Source organism: Narcine bancroftii, chromosome 6, assembly GCF_036971445.1.
Source record: "Narcine bancroftii isolate sNarBan1 chromosome 6, sNarBan1.hap1, whole genome shotgun sequence".
Classification (NCBI taxonomy): Eukaryota; Metazoa; Chordata; class Chondrichthyes; order Torpediniformes; family Narcinidae; genus Narcine; species Narcine bancroftii.
In genome coordinates, this window is record NC_091474.1 from 66191153 (window position 1) to 66213725 (window position 22573).

Here is a 22573-nt window from a genome sequence, read left to right on the forward strand (position 1 = left end):
ATTGAAGAAAGTATCCTCTGAATGACCGTTCAATACCCCCTCCTCTTCATGGCCCCCCCTACTGTGCTGAAAAATTCTCTGCCCTGTGATTCTGAGGTTATTTCTGCCCCTCCCTCTCCTACCTGATTATAGCACATTGTAGACCCATGTTGATTAAAGCTCCATGATCATACAATTAAAGTAACTTCAAGGCTGATTTTATGGGCAAATGAGGTCTATATAAGAACATCATAAGACTTCCAGCACTTCCCAATGTGTAGGGCCCACAGGGGAGAATAAGTGAACAAAAGTATTTTCTGAAGGGAGTGGGGAAAGCAGCTGAATATGAACAGGGGATCATACTGGGCCTCAGTAATCTGGCCTAGGGAGAACGTTGTTTTTTGAAAAAAAAATTTCAATTGACTCTGAGGGAAAGAGTGATGGTTAATTATTGTGGGAATTGTTTCCGTTAATTTCAAGGGAGCTGTGGAGGCCACTCAGGTAATGAAGGAACTGAGAGCTAAATTCAGTGAAGGATGAAATCCCTCTCTCCACCATCAAGAGCAGGGTTGTTTATTTTTTCACTCCTTCACTCCCATTAGCTGCAAGCTGAATGACACAGCTCCATCCACTCTCCCTCCCACAGAGGAGGAGAATACAAAAAAAAATCTGTTTTGCGGGGAGTTAAAGAAGAAAGTCTGCAGATGCTGGGGTCAACGGCAATACACCAATGTGCTGGAGAAGCTCAGCAGATCATGCAGCTACACCTGGCCTGAAACGTTGGTTCCCCTTTACTTCCTACGATGCTGCGCGACCTGCTGAGTTTCTCTTTGTGAGTTAAATTTACAACCATAAATCTTTCTAAATGAAGAATGACACTTTCTCTGTACAGTGGTAACTTACGGTTGAGCTGATCTGAAGTTAGAGGGCACAAAATAGGAACGCAGAACTGACATGCACTTCCTGTCCCTGAAATTGGGAACAATCACAAAGACGACTTTCATATCCTTCCTTTCCTCGAACTACTGTAGCCATAAATCAGTCAGGGTGAAACTAGCCCTTCCGACAGAAGACATGAGAGACCACCAATGGTGGAGTCTGGAGCAGAAGACACGAGACCACTGATGGTGGAGTCTGGAGCAGAAGACACGAGACCACCGATGGTAGAGTCTGGAGTAGAAGACACGAGACCACTGATGGTGGAGTCTGGAGCAGAAGACACGAGACCACTGATGGTGGAGTCTGGAGCAGAAGACACGAGACCACCGATGGTGGAGTCTGGAGTAGAAGACACGAGACCACTGATGGTGGAGTCTGGAGCAGAAGACACGAGACCACTGATGGTGGAGTCTGGAGCAGAAGACACGAGACCACCGATGGTAGAGTCTGGAGTAGAAGACACGAGACCACTGATGGTGGAGTCTGGAGCAGAAGACACGAGACCACTGATGGTGGAGTCTGGAGCAGAAGACACGAGACCACCGATGGTGGAGTCTGGAGCAGAAGACACGAGACCACTGATGGTGGAGTCTGGAGCAGAAGACACGAGACCACTGATGGTGGAGTCTGGAGCAGAAGACACGAGACCACCGATGGTGGAGTCTGGAGCAGAAGACACGAGTCCACTGATGGTGGAGTCTGGAGCAGAAGACACGAGACCACTGATGGTGGAGTCTGGAGCAGAAGACACGAGACCACCGATGGTGGAGTCTGGAGTAGAAGACACAATTTGCTGGAGGAAATCAGCAGGTCAGGCAGAATCTGTGGGAGGAAAAAGAATTATCAATGATCTAAGTCGGATGCCTTCACATGGGACAAACCCCTTGTCACAGTCCGAAACGTTGATGATTCTCTTCCCCTTACTGATGCTGCTTGACCCAATGAGTCCTTCCAGACGATTGTTAGTCATCCCTTAAGTTTTAAATACAGCATGGCTACAGGCTATTTCAGCCACCCAATTGATGTGCAATCCTGATACATTTCAAACTGTGGGAGCGAACCAGATCACCTGGAAGAAACCCACACAGACATGACGAGAACATACAAACTTCTTACAGACTGCACGGGATTCGAGCCCCATTCCCAATCGCTGGCGCTGTAACAGTGTTGCGCTAACTGTCCCTTCTTAACTCCAGCTCAGTCTCCAGAACCTTGTCAATTCTTCTTTCACTGGCACAGCAGTATTTGGAGATTTAAAGTCTGCAGACAATGTGGTTGTAATTTAATGCGCTAAAATGCTGGAAAAACTTGGCAGGCTGTGCAGCATTCCTTATGGCAAAGATACATAACCAATGTTTTGGCCTGACCCTTCATCAAGGTATGAGCTAAAAAATAGGTGCCTGAATAATGTGGAGGGGGGAGGAGCACAGGCCCAAGGCAAGAGATCATAGATGGGTATGGGTGGGAGGGCAGAAGAGAAAAAAAACTAGGAAGTGAGGGGGGGGTAGTAGCTCTCTGAATGGAGAGGGTAGGGGACTAGGGAGCTGTAGGAAAGGATACAGAGGAATAGGGAAAGAGAGACAGGGGAGGGGTGCAACATTGAGAGATGGTCCTCTTTTCCACTTGCATGTGATTTCTATAAGACGCTTAGGAGTAAAATGTTGCTAATGTATTTATCTCTTACCCAACTCAACAGGGGAGGTAAAGATCCCAAGTTCACCCACAAACATCCAAGCAGCTGAGACCAGCAGGACTTACATCGTGCTTAGCTGGGACCCCCCTGAACCACGAGGCAGGGAGCCACTGAAGTACTATGTGGAAAAGGTACTCAACATTTATTTCTGGAAGGGACAATCATCCTGGTTCTGGTTCAATTTTGTGATCTTTTTTCTCATTGTTACTGTTGCCAAAGAATTCCATTCCAAATTTGCAAGCTGTAACCTGAGCTTTAAATGCTGATGGATTTGTAAAAGGAAAATTAGGTCCATGTGGGTTGGCATGGGCGAGGTAACCTGTTTTGCTCTGTTTTCTCTGTGAAAGATTGAGGGAAAGGGACACAATCATTGCAAATGCAGCACCTGGCTTCTGGGTTGCTTGTGTTTCAGGTACTGATGGTATGATTAGTGAATTGGTGTACCAGGGAAGGGTGAAAGATGGCAGGCAGGGACAATTAACTGGCAGAGAGGCAAGGGGGAGAGAAGCAAGAGAAACAAAAGGGTCAGGTAGAGGAAGATGAGTCATAGGGGTTGGGGGGTTGGTAGATTGAGACAAAGGCTGCCCCGTGCTGGTATCTGATCAGGAAAAGCTGACAATAGTGGTGTAACGAGAGACCAGATGGAACTGAAGGGGGCTTGAGGGGGTGGGGAAAAGGGAGGAAGTGTCAAGTTGGGAAAATGTGGATGGAAGCTGAGAGGGAGGAGGTTGAAAGTGGGTCGGGAGCTGGGTGGGAAAGAGGACAAATCATTTATTATTGAAGTTGATTCCTATGTCTCAAGGGCTGAAACTTGCGTTCTTCATTTTGCCCAAGTGTTTCCAGCTTTGTCTCTTTTGGTTTCCGATTTACAGTGTCTGCAGTGTTTGGTTGTCCACCTGCTCTAGGTACATTCCTGGAAAGTCATTATACCCAAATAGACACTGCTTCTCTCAGATGAGAGCCCACAATGAGTTCAGAGAAAGCTGCGTGGAGGAAGTCACTTCTGTTGAACTCACCCTCCCATGGAGCTGAGATGAGCAAGATAATTCCACCCCACTCCGTTACACAGTTCTGAACAATTGGTTCATTGAACTTCACCACACTCCTGGATCCCTTCCCAACCCTTGCTCCCATCTGAGGACCCTGACTTAATTAATACATGTAGGTTTAAATAAGGTGGTCCATGTTATGGCACACAATATGTGGCCCAGTGGATAGTGTTCCTGCCTCACAGTGCCAGGGATCTGGGTTTGATCTCAACTGAGGGTACTCTGTGTGGGTTTCACTCATCCACTCTGTGGCTGCGTGGATTTCCCTTGGGTGCTTCAGTTTGCTCCCACATTCCAAAGACATACAAATTAGTGGGTTAATTGGCTGCTGTTATTGCCCTGGTGAGTGGGGAATATGGGAGAACATTTGCAGAATTAATGTAAAGAGATGGTTGATGGTCAGTACAGGCCTGATGGGCTGAAAGGTCTGTTTCCCTGCAGTATCTTTCTATGATTCTAATATAAGGGGCAGCCTGATTAGTGTAATAGTTAGTGCAATGCTATTGCAGTGTCATGTTCTCCCTGTGATCTACGTGGGATTCCTCCGGGTGCTTCTGGGTTCCTTCCATCCCTCCAAAGACCTAAGGGGTTGATAGGTTAATAAATCACATGGGTGTATTTGGGAAGTACACCTCGTGGGTCAGAAGGGTCTGTTACCCTGCTGTTTTTAGGAAAAAAATCTAAAAATGAAATTATATTGTGCGTTTCCTGCAAATAGTGATGAAAATGACTCCAAGTATTAAGTAACAGGACAAACAACATGCAACATTGATAATTTGCACCTTCTAAGGTTTCTTCACAGTTCTAATAACAGTTCTCGCCTTTTACTGTCTCTTGCAATCCACAGCCAAGAGTCATTCAGGTTCCAGATACTGCATTGCCAGCCTCAGACTGTTCCATCACTGCCCCTGCTCCTCTTGCTGTACCGCTTCAGCCGGAGGCCAAGATCTGACCGGCCGATATGACCCAGGACCACCTGAGCGACGGTCCTTGCCTCCACCACGGAGGAAGGAGCCCCATCCTGGGGCAACCCGGCAAATGCTAGCATCTGTTCGAAACTTTTCCTAATAAGCTATGGCATTGTTAGCAGGTCATTTGTGGACACTGAAAGCAGATCAAATTCTCTCACCACAATATACTCCTCTTCAAATCTTGAACTGGACAATGTCGCTGAACACTTCTCGTTTCTCTCTCTCAGACAATGGCAGGGAGTGCATCATGGCAGAGGGTCAATGTGGAGGTTGCAACAAGATCTCCACGACTTGCAATATTCGACTTGGCTGAAGGAAAATCCTACGAATTCCGCGTTTTTGCTGTTAACAAGTTTGGCATGAGTCAGCCATCGATGGCCACCAAGCCAATTGTGGTTCAAGATCTCATTGGTAATATTTTTGCTCTGTGTATTGTCCATTTTATTGGAGGTTGTATCCTTTGTCTGTCTGGCAGAAATGTGTTGAGATTCCATCAAAAGGGAAATGGAAAAGGTCCTCGGGCTTCCTCTGCCATTTGAGATCACAGCGGATCTTTCTCCTCAGCACCAACTTTGTCCATGAACCCCATATTCCCTGATATATCCAACAACCTATCACTTTCTGTTTTCAAAGTTGCAGTCCCCTTGGACAGAGGATTGGAAAGATTCCTACCATGTGTGAAGAAAGTTCTCCTAAATGGGCACCTCCTTAGTTTAAGCCTGACCTAGGGGTCCTGAACACCTTTGCCCCTGCATCCACTCTGATGACACCTGTAGGCTAAAGTGAGATCACCAGCTATTCAGCTAACCCCTAGAGACCATGGGCCCAGGCTACTTCATCTCTCCTCCCAGAAGGACCAGATACCATCCCAGGAATCAATCTGGTGAACCTTTGTGGCCTTTCCTCCATTTTAAATATGACTTTCCAAATTGCAGGGTCCAGATAATATTCCGTATTCAAGATATGGAGTTGTCTTGTAACCATGTGATTGTAGTAAGACTTTTTCACTCTGCACTAAAGGGGAATCGTACAATTTGCCTTCCAACATGCTCACTCCAGTTGCGAGGTAACTTTCAGTGACTTGTACACCCTTGTGACTTCCAGACCTGAACACCAATGTCATTTAATCTTCAGCCATTTAAAAATAACCCTTCACTTTCCTCCACACTGTATTCCATCTACAACGGCCTTGCTCATACTCAAGTTTATTATCATTTGACTATACAGTACAACCAGATGAAATAGCATTTCCCCGGACCACTGTACACACATAGAACACAACACATAATAATCACCCATATATAGAAATATACAATTTCTGATAAATATGTACTGTATATCTTGGGGTGATTTTTGTGGTTACAGGATACTATTCATCAATCTCACAGCCTGCAGGAAGAAGCTATTTCCCAGCCTGGCCATCCTGATTTTGATGCTCCTGAACCTCTTTCCTGGTAGTTGTGGGTCAAATATACTGTGTACTGGATGGAAAGAATCCTCAATAATCCTTTGAGCCCTGTTTAAGCTACAGTTCTGATGAATGTGGTCAGCAGAGGAAAGGGAGACCCCAGTGATCTTCTCCACCATTTAGATGATTCTCTGTATTCCATTCAACAGTCTGCTTTTATTGCCAAAGACCTATTTGCATCCTGATTTGTGTCATCAGAAAACTTGGAGAAATCACAATTATTATCCAGATAATTGACATAGAATATGAACAGCTGGCACAGCACCCAAAACTGATCCCTACCACACCAGACTGGTGACGAAGTCCCAATGTGAAAATTACTCTTCATTCTTTCTATGTTCTGTCCTTTCATTTCTCACCAGTTTATTATGCCTTGGTACCACATGGCCTCATATTGTACAATGACCTGTGTGTGGCTCCTTATGAAATACCTTCTGAAATAATTTTTACATATTCTGTTAATTACAATCTCAAAAATCTCAAGTCAATTTGTCTTAACACGGTGTCCCTTTCATAGAACCATAGAATGCTACAACGCAGAAAACAGACCATTCATCCCTTCTAGTCAATGCTGACCACTATTCCACTAGTCCCATTGACCTGCTCTCATTCCATAACCCTGCAGGCCTTTCCCATCCATATATTTATCCAATTTACTCTTAAAGCTTGTGATCGAGACCGCATTCACCACATCAGATGGCAGCTCATTTCGCTCTCTTGAGTGAAGAACTTCCCCCTAATATTCCTCCTAAACCTTTCCCCCTTTAGCTTAAAACTATGACCGTTTGTATTTATCTCCCCCAATCTAAGTGGAAAAAGCTACCTCTCATTCACTCTGTCTATACCTCTCATAATCTTGTAAATCTCTATCAAATCTCCTCTCATTCTTCTTCACTCTAAGGAATAATCTTTCCCTGTACCTCAACTCCCGAAGACCCGGAAACATCCTAGTAAATCTTCTCTGCACTCTTTCAACCTTATTGATATCCTTCCTGTAGTTAGGTGACCAGAACTGCACACAATACTCCAAATTTAGCCTCACGAATGTCTTAAGCAACTACAACACAACATCCCAACTCCTATCCTCACTACTTTGATTTATAAAAGCTTTCTTTACAACTGTCCACTTGTGGCACCACCTTCTGGGAACAATGTATCTGTATTCCCAGATTTCTCTGTTCCTCCATTCTCTTCAGTGCCCTATCATTAACTGTATAGCTCCTACCTTAGTTTGCCCTTCCAAAATACATCACCTTACACTTGTCTGCATTAAACTCCATCTATCATTTTTGGCCCATTCTCCCAGTTTGTCCAGATCCCTCTGCAAGCTTTGAAAATCTTCCTCCTATCTTTGTGTCATCAGCGGACTTGCTGATCCAATTTCCCATATTATCATCCAGATCATTGTACAACAAATAATAATGGTCCCAACACTGACCCTTGAGGCACACCACTAATCACAGGCCTCCAGTCTGAGAAGGATCTATTAACTACAACTCTCTGTTTTCTCCCACACAGCCAATTACGAATCCAGTTTTCAACCTCTCCATGGATACGTAGTGTCTTAACCTTCTTAACTAACCTCCCATGTGCTACTTTGTCAAAGGCTTTATTAAAGTCCATGTAGACAACATCCACAGCCTTTCCTTTATCTACCTTCTTGTAACCTCCTCAAAAAACTCAACAAGATTTGTTAAGCATGATCTACCACACACAAAACCATGCTGGCTGTTCTTAATCAGCCCATGACTGTCATCCTATCTCTCAGAACTCCTTCCAATAATTTACCCACCACTGACGTCAGGCTCACCAGCCTATAATTACCTGGTTTATTTTTGGAGGCTTTTTTAAGCAATGGGACAACATGAGCTACCCTCCAATCCTCTGGCCAGGGTCCCTGAAATTTCTACACTGGTCTCCCTCAAGGTCCAAGGGAATATCATATCCGCCCTGGGGATTTACCTACTTTTATTCTCTGTAGGGCAGCAAGCACCTCTTCCTCCTTGATCTCCATCTGTTCCATGGCCCTTCTGTTTGTTTCCCTTCCTTCCTTATGCCCTCTGCCAGTTTCCTGAGTAAATACTGATGAAAAAAAAAACTGTTTTAAGATCTCCCCCATTACTTGAGGCTCCACACATAGCTGACCACTCTGATCCTCTAGGGGACCAATTTTGTCCCTTACTATCCTTTTATTCTTAATATACTTATAGAAACCTTTCGAGTTCACCTTCACATTATCTGCCAAAGCAGCCTCTAGTCTTCGTTTTGCCTTCCTGACTTCCTCTTTAAGTATTTTCTTGCACTTTCTGTGCTCTTCAAGTACCTCATTAACTCCTTGTTGCCTATACTTGCTATACACCTTCTTAACCAGATCACCAATATCCCTTGAAAACCAGGGTTCTCTATACTTGTTAACTTTGCCTTTAATCCTAACAGGAACATGCAAACTCTGCACTCTCAACATTTCACATTTGAAGATTATCCACTTGCTAAACACACCCTTGCCAGAAAGCCACATATCCCAATCCACTCTTCCTTGTTCCTTTCTCATTTCCACAAAATTTGCCTTCCTCCAATTTAGAATCCCAACATGAGGACCAGACCTAACCTTTTCCATAATTAGCTTGAAGCTAATGACATTATGGTCACTGGACCCAAAATGTTCACTTATATATACACCTGTCATTTGACCCGTTTCTTTCCCTAATAGATCAAGTATTGCGTTCTCTCTCATTGGTACCTCTATATATTGATTTAGAAAACTTTCCTGAACACATTTCACAAACTCTAAGGCCTTTTACAGTATGGGAATCCCATTTGGAAAGTTAAAATCTCTGACTTTCACAACTTTCTGTTTCTTACATCGGTCTGCTATATCTCTACAGATTTGCTCCCCCAATTCTATCTGACTATTGGGTGGTCTATAATACAACCTTATCACTGTGGTCACACCTTTCCCGTTCCTCAGCTCCACCCATGTAGCCTCTGTAGGCAAACCTTCCTGGCTATCCTGACTTTGCACTGGTGTGATATTTTCCTTGACTGACAATGCCACTCCTCCCCTTTCATCCCTCCCCTTCTATCACGTCTGAAGCAGCGGAACACCGAAACATTAAGCTGCCAGTTCTGCCCCTCCTGCAACCAAGTCTCACTTATAGCAATAATGTGGTAATCCCATGTGTCAATCCACGCCCTAAGCTCGTCAGCCTGTCTAACAATACTTCTTACATTAAAATAAATACACCTGAGAACATTTCTATCACATACAAACCTTTGATTTCTGTCTATGCATGCAGTCCTCACATAACTTTTATCCTTCTTCTCACTAACTGCTCTAACATTCTGGTTCTCCCCCTGCAAATCTAGTTTAAACCCATTGGGGACAGACTAACAAACCTACCCACAAGGATATTAATCCCCTTCCAGTTCGGATGCAATCCATCCTGTTGGTACAGATCCCGCCTTTCCTGGAACAGAGCCCAGTATTCTAGAAGCTCTGCCTCCTACTCCATGTCCTCAGCCACGTGTTAAGCTGATTTATCCTCCCATTTCTAATCTCTCCAGCACGTGGCATGGAAAGCAGTCCTGGGATAACTACCTTGGAGGTCCTCTTCTTCAACCTAGCACCTGACTCCCTGAACTCTCCTTGCAGGATCTCCTCACTCTTCCTACCTATGTCATTGGTCCCTGCATGAACCATGACATCTGGCTGATCACCTTCCCATCTAAAAGTGCAGAAGGCTCGATCTGAGATATCCCAGACCCTGGCACCAGGGAGGCAACATACCATCTGGGATTTACTATCTCCTCCACAGAACCTCTTATCTGTCTTCCTAACTATGGAATCCTCTATCACTACAGCTCACCTCTTTTTCCCCCTTCCCTTCTTAGCCACAGCACCAGACTTCGTTCCAGAGACCTGATTGCCATGGCTTGTACCCGGTAGATCATCCCCCTCAACAGTATCCAAAACGGTGTACTTGTCTTTCAGGGGGACGCTCACCGGGGGGGAGGGGGGGGCTGCTCTTCCTGCCTGTTCCCTCTCCTAACTGTAACCCATCTACCCTCTACCTGTCTCCTAGTCTAATAGTGTCCCTGTAACTCCTATCTATCACATCTCCTGCCTCCTGAATGCTCCAAAGTTCATCCAACTTCTGTTCCAAAGCCTCAACACATCTTGTCAGGAGCATCAGCTGGATAAATCTGCACTGATTCTCTCTAATTATTTCATTGCTCACAGTGCTGCAAGGATCATCCAGAATGTAAGGCAGAGAAGGAGGAGTAGACACATGCTTCTTGAGACTGTTCTGTCATCCCCTAAGATCATAGCTGATCTGATCTTGGCCTCAATACCTCCCTTCTGTTCCATGTGATTCAATTGTTGTCCAAAACTTGGCCTTGAAGCGGTAGAGGCAGGTACAATAGAATGTTTAAAATAAATTTAAACAGGTATATAGATAAGAAACGTTGAGAGAGATATGGGCTGAATCCAGGCAAATGGGACAGCTCAGATAGGCTACTTAATGGGCTAAAGGGCCTGGTTCAATTCCATATGTGACTCTCCACCACAGTTCTATGACTCCTTGAGGGAGTGAACTTCAAGAGTCTTATCACTGAGAATCATCCTCATTTCCATCTACACTGGCAATCCCTTGTTCTGAAATTATGCCCTCACGTTCTATATTTCTCCACAGAGGGAAAAATCCTCTCAAAACCTACCCTGCAAAGTCACTAGCATTTTATATGTTTCAATTCTCATCCTTCAATACTCCAGTGAGTGGAGACTCGACCCTCCTTCAGAAGAATGCCCTACATCCCAGGATCATAGAACATTGAACAGTACAGCAGAGTACAGGCCCTTGGGCCCTTGATGTTGTGCCGACCAATATATTTTCCTTCCTTTTATTAAAAAAAAGTACTAAACCCTCCCTACCCCATAACCCTCTATTTTTCTTTCATCCATGTATGTATCTAAGAGTCTCTTAAATGCCCCCAATGTTTCAGCCTTCATCACCATCCCGGTAAGGCATTCCAGTCACCCACAACTCTTTGTATGTAAAAAAAAAAACACCCTTTATGTTTCCTCTAAACTTCCCTACTTTCACTTTGTACATATGTCCTCTGGTGTTTGCTGATCCTGCCCTGGGTAACAGGTGCTGGCTGCCCACCCTATCTATGTCTCTCATAATCTTATAGACCTCTATCAAGTCTCCTCTCATCCTTCTCTGCTCCAAAGAGAAAAGTCCCAGCTCCTCTAACCTTGCCTCATTTGACTTGTTTCTCAATCCAGGCAAAATCCGGGTAAATCTCCTCTGCCCCCTCTCCATAGCTTCCACATCCTTCTGATAATGAGGCGACTAGAACTGAACACAATACTCCAAATGTGGTCTCACCAGAGATTTGTAGAGTTGCACATGATCCTTTCTACTCCTGAATTCAATCCCTCTCTTAATGAATTCCAGCATCCCATGGGCCTTCTTAACTCTCCTAGCAACCTGTGCAGTACTTTGAGGGACACATGGATTTGAACCCCAAGGTCCCTCTGATCATCCACACTTCTAAGTTATCCTGTACTCAGCCTTCTGGTTTGTCCTTCCAAAATGCATCACCTCACACTTATCCAGATCATTCTCCATCTGCCACTTTGCTGCCCAACTTTGCATCCTGTCTATATCCTCTTGTAACCTTCAACAACCTTCAGCTCCATCCATAACTCCTCCAATCTTTGTGTCATCCACAAACTTACTGACCCATCCTTCCACCTCGTCATCCAGGCCATTTATAAAAATCACAAAGAGCAAGAGTACCAGAACAGATCCCTGCGGCACTCCACTAGTCACTGACCTCCAGGCAGAATACTTTCCTTCCACTACAGTGAAACCTCGTTAGAACGCAATTAGTTAATCCATGAAATCGCTTATAGTGCAGGTGTCTGTGGACCCGAAACTGCTAAGGGGTGGGCTGATGACAATCCACTGGCAACCCAACTCTCCGCGCCTGACAGCCCCCCTCCCTGCTGCCCTTTCCCCGCACCGGCCGCCCCTGCATCTGTTCCGCAACTCGGCTGTAACGTGGTATGAAATCTTGGACCCCGACTACCGTGTTCTAATGAGGATTTACTGTACTGCTCACTGCTTTCTTTCTCCAAGCCAATTTTTTATCCACACAGCTAAGGTTCCACTGATCCTGAGCCTCTTGACTTTTTGACTGATTCTCTCATGGGGGACTTTGCCAAATGCCTTGCTAAAATCCATGTCGACCACATCTACCGCCCTAACCTCATCAATTTCTTTTGTTTTAGGCTCATGAGGCATGACCTTCCCTTCACAAAGTCATGCTGACTATCCTTGAGTAGACTGAACTTCTCCAAATGCTCAAAGATCCTATCCTTAAGAATCCTCTCCATAAGTTTGCACACCACAGTTAATCTTCTTGGGCCTCCTCCAGTCTACCCGTCAAAACTAAATGCAGCAGTTCCAGTATAGACACACCATCTCCATGCACAAGACTTCCTTAATGTCCTCTTGGATTCCTCCTTGCAATCGTAAATAACTTTTCACACCTTGCCTCATCACTTACAAAGCTCTTCTGTATTGTGTGCAACGATAACCAGATCTATAAAGCAGTTTTTATCTGCGTTCCTCTGTTTAAACATTATTCTGCTTTTCTATTTTGCCTTCTAAAGAAGATAACCTCAAGTTTCTGTTTCTTGTCTATCAAGATCATCTATATCCTTTACGGACACACCTTGCTTCCTCAGCCATCTTTAAATTGTCAGCAACTTTGGCTACAATACAGCTTGATTCTTTCATGAAAATCGTTTAAGTACCAATGTGAAAATAACCTGCAGTGCCTAACTCTGCTTCCTGCTCATCAGTCCATTCTCATTCTGTGCCACCGCATTACCCCCCAAGACCAGGAGTTCCTGTCTTGCAGTCACCCTTTCAGTTGCACCTCACCAAATGCCTTCTGCAGCTCCAAATACAAGTCATCTACAAGCTCCTTATTACCCACACTGCCCACCACCAACGACAAAGAATGGAAGAAATTTGCCAAACGTTTCTTGCTGCCTATACTTGGTGAGCACCTCCTCCTTTTAACCTGGACCATAATATCTTTTGTAAACTAAGGTTCTGTATACCTGTAAGTCTTGCCTTTAATTCTGACAGGAACATACAAAATTTTCACTCTCAAATTTTCACCTTTGATGGTCTCCAAGCGCACCTTTACCAAATACCAGATTCTTTCTGATATAATAAACATTGACCTTTCTCCAATTTAGAATCTCAATTCGAGGACCAGTCCTATTTTTTCCATAATTATCTTAAAACAAAGGCAATTATGATTACTAGATCCAAATGTTCCCTTACACTCTCTTCCGCCACTTGCCTTGTCTCATTCGCTAATAGGAGATCCAATATTGCACTGCTATATATTTATTTGACAAACTCTAACCCATCCAGCCCTTTTACAGCATGGGCGTTCCAGTCAATATATGGAAAAGTTAAAATCACCTACATTACTTGCATGGAAGGTGGCATGGATGGTGTAGCGGTTAACGCCACCCCTTTACAGTGATAATGATCGGACCGGGGTTTGAATCCTTTGCTGCCTGTGAGGGGTTTGTATGTTCTTCCCATGTCTGTGTGAGTTTTCCCTGGGGCCACCAATTTCCTCTCATCATTCAAAATGTACCAGGGGTGTAGGTTAATTGGGTTTAAATTGGGCGGCATGGACTTGTGGAACAAAATGACCTATTGCCATGCTGTTTGTCTACTTAAAAAAAAATTACAACTTTACTATCATCTCTGTGTTCCTCCACATTCCATTGGACAAATTCTTCATTGGGGCTACATTTGTTTATAATATGAGAAGCCCTTTTTTAATATTTGCGAGATTGTGTGACCAAACTATATTCTTCCATTCCTATTCTCTGGAAAACTCACCTTGTTCTTTATCCACCTATTTATATTTCAGTTTTGATGCTACTCCATGATAACTCTTCCTTAGTTGTTATTCTTTGATGAATTTTCCTTCAGTGCCCATTTCTCATGTACATTTCTGTGAAGTCAGAAGAAAATAAATTGTTTGCATTATATCAGAATTGTTGCAAAATTGACTCCAGGCACCTTCTTCGGTTGCTGGTTCAGGTGATTTTTGTTCCTCTCCAAACTATGTGAAGATGCTGTAAGTTACAATCTCAGGCCATAGGAAGGAAACCGTGCATTAGTGCAGATGTTGCCTCAGATGAGTGAGAGGCAAACAGCTGGCCACCAGTGGCCAGCTGGTGGTCAAACAGTGCACTTGCAGCTAGACCAATGGAAGGAGAGAATCAATTTCCAGTTCTATCGTTATTCATGTTTGATCATGGAAAAAGCAATTAAAACTGCTTTGTGATGAAACTATATGATGGCAACCTCTTCTTCAAGTGGACTGTCTTTACGTGTAGATTTCAAGGGTGATGTTGTTGTTTCTACATACCAAAGCCCTCTGCCCTTGCTGCTGCGCCCACATCAGCAAATTCAATTAGAAAGGATAATACTTGCCTCACACAAACATGCTGGAGAAACTCACATTCAGAGGAAGCAAAGGGGCATCTGGGCCTGAGTCATTCATCAGGAATGGTCCAGGACTGAAATGTAGGTTAGCCTTTTATTTCTTATGGATGCTGGGCAACCTGCTGATTTTTCTCCAGCATGTTTATGTACTGCACTTAACCCCAGCATCTGCAGACTTCCTTGTTTCACAATATTTGCCTTCTGTCAAGCAGGGGCTTTGCAAATAATTGTGACAACCAAACTCCTGGTCCTGCTCCAGCCCAGATGATCAAACTCTGTATGTTCCATTGACTGAATCAATATTGTGCTGGTTTTTTGGGGGGGGATTTTGTAAAAGAATGATTATTGCATCTTTTTATGACACGATTGGTGATATTTAATTCACCTTTTCAAAAAATTACATCTCATTCCTTCTTTACCAGCCATGAACTGTAGTGCTGCTTTGCCACCTTTCTTCAATGTTGTGCCTTTTCTTACCTTTAATCAGCGATTCCCTCTCCACCTGGAATGGTTCGATGTGCAAGAAACACAAAGCATTCAGTGATTGTGCAGTGGGTGCCTCCGAAGAATGGCGGCGAACTGATTGGCTACTACATCGATTCCTGCTTGTTGGGAACCAATGATTGGCAGCCATGCAACCACAAGCCTGTAAAATACACCAGGTCATTCTCACAAATCTTTCCTTTCTGTTAACATGAAGTAAAAATAACTGCATGTTACTCAGTGAACCATCCTGTGCTGTGGTGTATGAGTTTGTCTGAAATTGATTACGGTTGAAGTGGAGGGGTAGGTAGGTCACCCAGTTTGCAAATGACTTGAAGATAGGAAATGATGTGGATATTGTAGAAGAGTGTCGTAGGTGACAACACGATACAGATGAGATGCAGAGAAGTGCACATTGAGTTCAATCTGGATGAGTGTGAAGGGAGGCACTTTGGAAGGTTGAACTGGAAGGCAGAGTATGTGGTTAATGGCAGGAGAGATAGAGATCTTGGGGTCCAGGTCCATAGTCCTTTCAGCATTGCCAGGTAAGTTGATAGAGTGATTAAAAAGGTGTACGATGTGTTGGCCTTCATTAATAGTTGGATTGGGTTCAAGGGCCATGAGCTAACATTGCAGGTCTATGAAACTCTGGTTGGACCACACTTGGAGGATTGCGTTCAATTCTAGTCACCTTATTGCAGGAAGGACATAGATGGTTTGGAAAGGGATAGAGAAGATTTGCCATGCTGTTGCCTGGATTGGAGAACATATGAAATGAGGTTGTCAGAGTGAGGGGAGTTTCTCTTTGGAGCAACAAAGGATGAGAGGTGACTTGATAGATGTATGTAAGATTATGATAGACCCAGAGAGGTTGGACAACCAACACCTTTTTCCCCATGGTGTAAAGGCAAATACGAGAGGACATCTGCTTAATGTGAGTGTAGGAAAGTTTAGGGGAAACATCATAGGTAATTTTTTTTTTTACTCGGAGTGCTGGGTGTCTGGAAATAAAAACGAACAAAAGGTAACTAGAAAAACAAAAGGAAGGTAAAGATGCAGTATGAAAGTAGACGAGCAAATAACATCAAAAAGGATATAAAAGGTTTCTTTAAGTATATAAAGAGTAAAAGGTGAGAGTAGACATGGGGTGACTAGAAAATGAAGCTGGAGAAATAATAATGGGAGACAAAGAGATGGCAGAGGAACTAAATGGGTATTTTGCAGCAGTCTTCACTGTGGAAGATATTAGCAGTGTACCAGATATCAAAGGGTATCAGGGAAGGGAAGTGAGTGCAGTTACTACTTCAAGAGAGAAGATGCTCAGAAAGTTGCATGGTCAAAGGGTGGATAAGTCTCCTAGACCAGATGGATTGCACCCTCGGGACCTGAAAGAGGTGGTGGTAGAGATTGTGGAGACGTTGGTAATGATCTGTCAGGAATCAGTAGATTCTAGTTATAGTCCCAGAAAACTGGAAAGCCCACAAATGTTCAAGAAGGGAAGGAGGCATCAGATAGGAAATTATAGATCGGTTAGCCTGACATCAGTGGTTAGATGGGATGGGTGGAAGAGAAAGAAGCTGAGAAGTGATTGGGGAAGAGTACACCTCCCACCTGTATCCGTCTATTACCTCTTGCATGTTGGACTGTATTCCTCCCCCTTCCCTCCACCTTTTCCTGTTTTTCCACATTATCTCCTGTGGATGCTGCATGACCTGCTGAATTTCTCCACCACGCTTGTGTACTGCAATATTTGTCACATGACTTCCCAGCTCTTGTACTCATTGCTTCAACTGATGAAGGCAAGCATGCTGTCCTCCCTTACCTGCCTGTCCACTTGTTTTACCACTTTCAGGGAGCTAAGGATGCCCTCCAAGAGATGAGCTATAACAGACTGTAACTGATTTCTCATTTAGATTTCCTCCTTGCAGTAATAGAATATTGCAGACAAAGTGAGCTAGCATAGCGATTTGCGTCACACTATTGCAGCGATAGTGACCTGTTTACCAATCCACCGCTGTCTGTTGGGAGTCTGTACATTTTCCCTGTGACCTTGTGGGTTTCCTTCGGGTGCTCCAGCTTCCAAAGCTGGACGGGGTTAGTAGGTTAATTGGTCATATATGAGTGCATTTGGGCAGCCCGGGCCGGTTCCCGTTCTGTATCACTAAATTTTAAAAATGTTTAAAAAAAAAAATTACAAAGGAACTCAGCAGGTCAGGCAGTATCCATAGAGAGAAATGATTTTGGGTTCGACTCCATCTCAAGAAAGTGTCTCACTCCCAACCCAAGGCATTAACTGATCATTTCTAGCCATGGCTGAAACCTCAGGCGCAAAGTTCTGACAACTTCTCATTGTTTTCTTGTAGATCCAGCATCTGCCGTTCATGTGTTTTTATGGAATATAACAACTCTGAAATTATATTTCTTCTCACAGACATTGTGGATGTATTTACACAAGTGATGAATTGCCACATCACCCCATTGATCTTTCCCTGCCTTCTCCCCATAGATTTGTTGTTCACGGTCTAAAGAATGGTCACAAGTACATCTTCCGCGTGAAAGCCGTAAACGCTGTGGGAATCAGCGAAGTGTCTCAAGAATCAGAGCCCATTGTTGTGCAAGCAGCCCTGAGTAAGTGTCCATTCATGATAATGATGGGGAGTTTATTGTCATACACGTTGTACAAGGGATAAAATGCTCCAAATTATTCTGGCATTGGTCTGAATTACATGATACTTTTACAAAGAATCACCATTCTGAATTACGATTGAAATCAACAAGATTGTCTTGTCAGATTGCATGGCTGGTATCTGCATTGTCTCATGTATAAATGGTACTGTTCAGAAATTAACATGCTCGAGGCTGAAGATATTTTCTCTCATTCTCCTGGCATCCGAGCTTTAGTGGGCACTAAGGAACTTAGAATCAGGTTTTATTGTCACAAAATTTGTTTGTTTTGCAGCAGCAGTATTGTGCTTTATAAAACACACTGCCGTCAATACAATCTTGGATAATAAATAATTAGTGCAAAAAAAAAGAGGAAAAACTGTGGTGGAGGGGAAGAAGCTGCTTTTGTAACATTGGGTGAGCACCTACTCAACTAAGACACATGGTGCTTTGTGGTAATTTAACTTATAATGTTGGTGATATACCTTACATTCCTGCAGCAAGTAAGAATTTTGTTGCATCTGTACGTGGTACTTGCGTATATGACGATAACTAATCAAGAGGCAATGCGGCTGTGGAGGAGTTGGAGCTCACCAAGTTTGTTGGTGCTTAGTTATTCCAGCTCTGGGACACACTTGCCGGTCCCCTAAGGCATTGGGACTCGTGAGTTCAGGAGGTGCTGTTGAAGAAGCCACTGATGCAAACTAGTGTCGGGGGAACAACGTGTCAGCTGACAGATGAGATGCTCTTCAAATGGGCCATTTTGGCTTTGAGAGCATTGAACTTCCTGTGCATGGCTCTTTTCATCAGGCGGATGGAGATTTTCTGGAAGGTGAAAAGTTTTTGGGAGTGAGGGTGATTTCCCTACTTGGAGATCACCCTTTCAGATGATGCGTGTTTTCCGTGCCCACAGCCTGATGCCCATTCCTTGAATGTTGAGATTAGATAACAGTCATCCGGATGCCAGAGGAATCTGGTTCAGGTTTCTTTGCATTGCAGATGGCCATTGCCAGGCATCCGTTCAGTACACCTTACCTGGCCCACCACAGCCTAAGTAAGCCACATTTTCCCAGGTCTTGCTACGTGCACACAAGCAGACTCGGTGGATTAGGGTGCAATCCCACTCTGATGTTGCAATGGAGGCAAGATGACTGATGAACAGTAGAAGATGGGCTAATGCAGGTGTCCTGAAAAATCCTCTGATGGCCCAGACAACCCTTAATGCCATCACCCTTGTTTTGTTTTTGTTTGTTTTAAAAGAGCTCCTGATACCATGTTTAATCAAAGGCCAATTCATCTCACCTCATGGATGTGTCTTCATTGAAATTATGGGTAGAAAGTTTAGATAACTACGTGAAACAGATAGCAGTTATGATCATGAAATGTAATTGCATTCCTTCTATTCATTAGAATCTTGTTCATAGGTTGGATGTTAGCCAAATGCTCTATCTAAATAACCTTTTTTTTTAATGTGACCATTTTAGGAGGAGGATTCCCTCATGGTAGGTGCTAAAGCTTGAGTGCAGTAATTGGTCTTGTTAATTTTTGGCTAACAGTAGCTTAAAGCACTGTGTTGTTTGTTCAATAGACCAGCATTTAACATTCCCACTGTGACACTAGCCATGAGCTGTTAATACTCACTTTAATACTCAGTTTTAACATTCACTTCTGATGAAACTTAAAGCATTAGTGTTGTAATTGCAGAACAATTATTTCTAAATTCTCACAGATCATCTGTCATGATTCAGTTTGGATCTTGCGTTTGTCCTGGAATAGTTATTAATTCGACCTGCTCTTTGGTATAACCAGTTCTGTTGCATAACCTACATCGATTTAATTTGCTTCAGCCCCAAACTTGCCAGGATGAAGCAATGTGGTTTATGGATCAGGAACAGTTCGAATCTGGCTCTTTCTGTGAGGAAAGACCTGTGTGGGTTTTCTCCGTGTGCTCTGCTTCCCCATACCCTCTGAAACATACAGGGTTGCAAGGGTAATTGGGCAGCATGGGGTTTTGTGGGCCAGAAAGGTCTTCTACCATGCTGTTTCATTAAAATTTTTTAAATTTAAAGCACTCTTCAGAAGGTGAAGAAGAGGGAGCTGTATTAGATGAAATTGGGCAAGTGACATTGAGGAGGGATATGTAAGCTTGCTACAGGGTCTAGATCAGTTAGGAATGTAGCCAAGGAGTGGCAAATGGAATTTAACTCTGATAAGTGTGAGGTGTTCCCCTTTGGTAAGTCAAATCATGACAGGACTTACAGTGTGAATGGTGGAGCTTTGGAGATTGTTGTAGAACAGAGAGACCCAAGGTGGACAGATGCATAGTTCTTTCAAAGTGACAACTCAGCTGGATAAAGTGTTGAAGAACACCCTGGCCTTCATTGGGCAGAGTATACATTACAAGAGTTGGGACCTCATGAAATAGTTGTACAAGGGATTGGTATGTGTGCAGTTCTGATCACCCAGCTAAAGGAAGGATATCAATAAGTCTGAGCAAGTTCAGAAGAGATTCACCAGGATGTTGCTGGGACTTGAAGGCTTAAGTTATAAGGAGAGCTTAGATTGATTGGGTCCCTATTCATGAGGGCGATGGAGGCTGATCTCACTGAGGTTTATAAAATCATGGGGAGCATGGATAAAGCGAATGCTCACAGTCTTTTCTAGATCTAGAGTTCGCGAGGCTGCAGCGGCTATTTTGGCTTTGTTTCATGGTAATATCCCTGACCTTACATATTTTGTTTGTTGTGGTGATGTTTCCTCCATTGCATATAGTTATTGTTGACTACTGTATATTTGGAGCTGGCCCGCCAACTGATGACTCAGACCCTATGACTCCTCCCCCATAGTCCTGGGCCATAAAGGTCAAGCCACCTCTCCCTTCCCTCCATTCCTATACCTGGATCTGGGCCAGCAAGGTTCTTCTTTACATTAAAGCCTATCGTTCCCTCAGCCTAGTCTTTGTGGTTACTGGTAGTGCGTTACATTTATAATTGTCAAAAACACAAGAAAATTAGAAATATGACATGGAATTTTAAAGTAGAGGATCAGACTGCTGAGATGCTGAACAGTTTTAACTTGCTGAATTAAGAGAGTCGGTCTGTACCAAATTGGAGAGCAGATTGCTGGAGACACCAGAAAAGCCATTGGAAGTGCTGTTGGAGAAGGCAGGTGTGCAGCAAGAGGGCTGGCATTGGAGTCAGACTAAGAATTAACCCCTTCGGACCTACTCTCCTGATGATATTACTCGCAAATGTAAGATTGCTGGAGAAAAAAATGGATGACCTGAGGCTGCATCTGAACTAGGAAGAACTGCAGGGCTGCTGTGCTCTGGTGATTACAGAAGCATGGCTCCAGGACACCATTCTAGACTCGGTGATCCAGCTGGATGGCCTTATCTCCCTCAGGGTTGACAGAGGCCTTGCTGTTTCTGACAAGACTCGAGGGGGGGGGGGGGGTCTGTGCATTTACATTAATGAAAACTGATGCACAAATGTCTCTGTTGTAAAGACTTTCTGCTCAGCAGAGATAGGGAATTCACGGCCATGCTGATTACTGCAGTTTACGTTCTGTCTTCAGCTAATGAGGACGTTGCAATGTAGGAACTTTACGTTGCTACCTGCGAAGCCCTGACATCCCACCCTGACGGTGCTATTATTGTCACTGGTAACTTCAATCATGCCAACCTGGAAGCAGTTTTACCACAGTTTCAACAGCATGTGAACTTTACCAGCAGCAACAAGAACACCCTGGATCAGGTGTACACCAACATCCCTACTGTATACAGGTTGCCCCTCGCTCCCACTTTGGATACACACATCATGTATCAGTCCTGCTAAGCTCGGCGTACAGACCACTGGCAAAAAAACAAACAAAATCTGTTCGCAGGGAGATCAGCAGGACATAGCCAGCAGAGGGGTTGGGGGGGGGGGGGGTGGGGTGGGGTTGGCAGGGTGGACCACAGAGGGACTACATGGCTGCTTTGAGACATTGACTGGAGCTTTTTCAGGAAGGCAGCCACCTACAATGGCCATGTAAACATCGAGGAGTACACAAGCTCAGTGACTGGCTACATCAGCAAGGTCACTGAGTATGTCACCGAGATCAAATGCTTCACAACCAGAGCTAACCAGAAACCATGGTTGGATCCATTATGAAGTGCTTTGAGCATCTGGTGATGGAACACATCAAAGCACACCTCCCAGAGATGCTTGATCCATTTCAATTTGCCCATAGAAGACTGTTCCACAGACTATGCTATTGCCTTGTTACTTCACTCTGTCCTGACCCACCTGGAGAACAATACCTCATATACCAGGCTGCTGTTCATCGACTTCAGTTCAGTGTCTAATACGACTCTCCCCAGCGGCTGGTGGAGAAACTCCTCGCTGGGATTCAACACCCCTCTCTGTAACTGGATCTTGGACTTCCTCATGGAAAGATCATAGCCTATCTAGGTCAGAGGCAGATTATCAAGCACCATCACATTGAGCACTGACATGCCTCGTAACTGTATGCTCAGCTCACTCCTGTTCACACCACTGACCAACGATTACATCGCCAGATCCAGCTCCAAGTGTCATCAAATTAGCAGATGACACAACAGTCGTCGGCCTCATCACTAACAACGATGAATCGCACTACAGAGAAGAGGTGGGAAATCTCGTGAAATGGTGTGAGAGGAACAACCTGAGTCTCAACATGGACAAGACAAAGTAAATGATCATGAACTTCAGGAATCACCACCCTCTGCTACACATCAATAACTCTGT

At 44.1% G+C, this 22573-nt stretch overlaps 1 protein-coding gene across 8 annotated transcripts in view; it reads left to right on the forward strand.

Annotated features, from left to right (window-relative positions):
- The window catches only part of myom2b (myomesin 2b), a 163846-nt gene that overhangs the window by 74089 nt on the left and 67184 nt on the right, over window positions 1-22573 (forward strand). For all 8 annotated transcript variants that reach the window (XM_069885214.1, XM_069885211.1, XM_069885212.1 and 5 more), the window contains 4 exons: window positions 2615-2742; window positions 4859-5042; window positions 15145-15319; window positions 17647-17768. In XM_069885214.1, the coding sequence (XP_069741315.1) occupies window positions 2615-2742; window positions 4859-5042; window positions 15145-15319; window positions 17647-17768 (609 nt within the window). The remainder of the gene's footprint in view (window positions 1-2614; window positions 2743-4858; window positions 5043-15144; window positions 15320-17646; window positions 17769-22573) is intronic.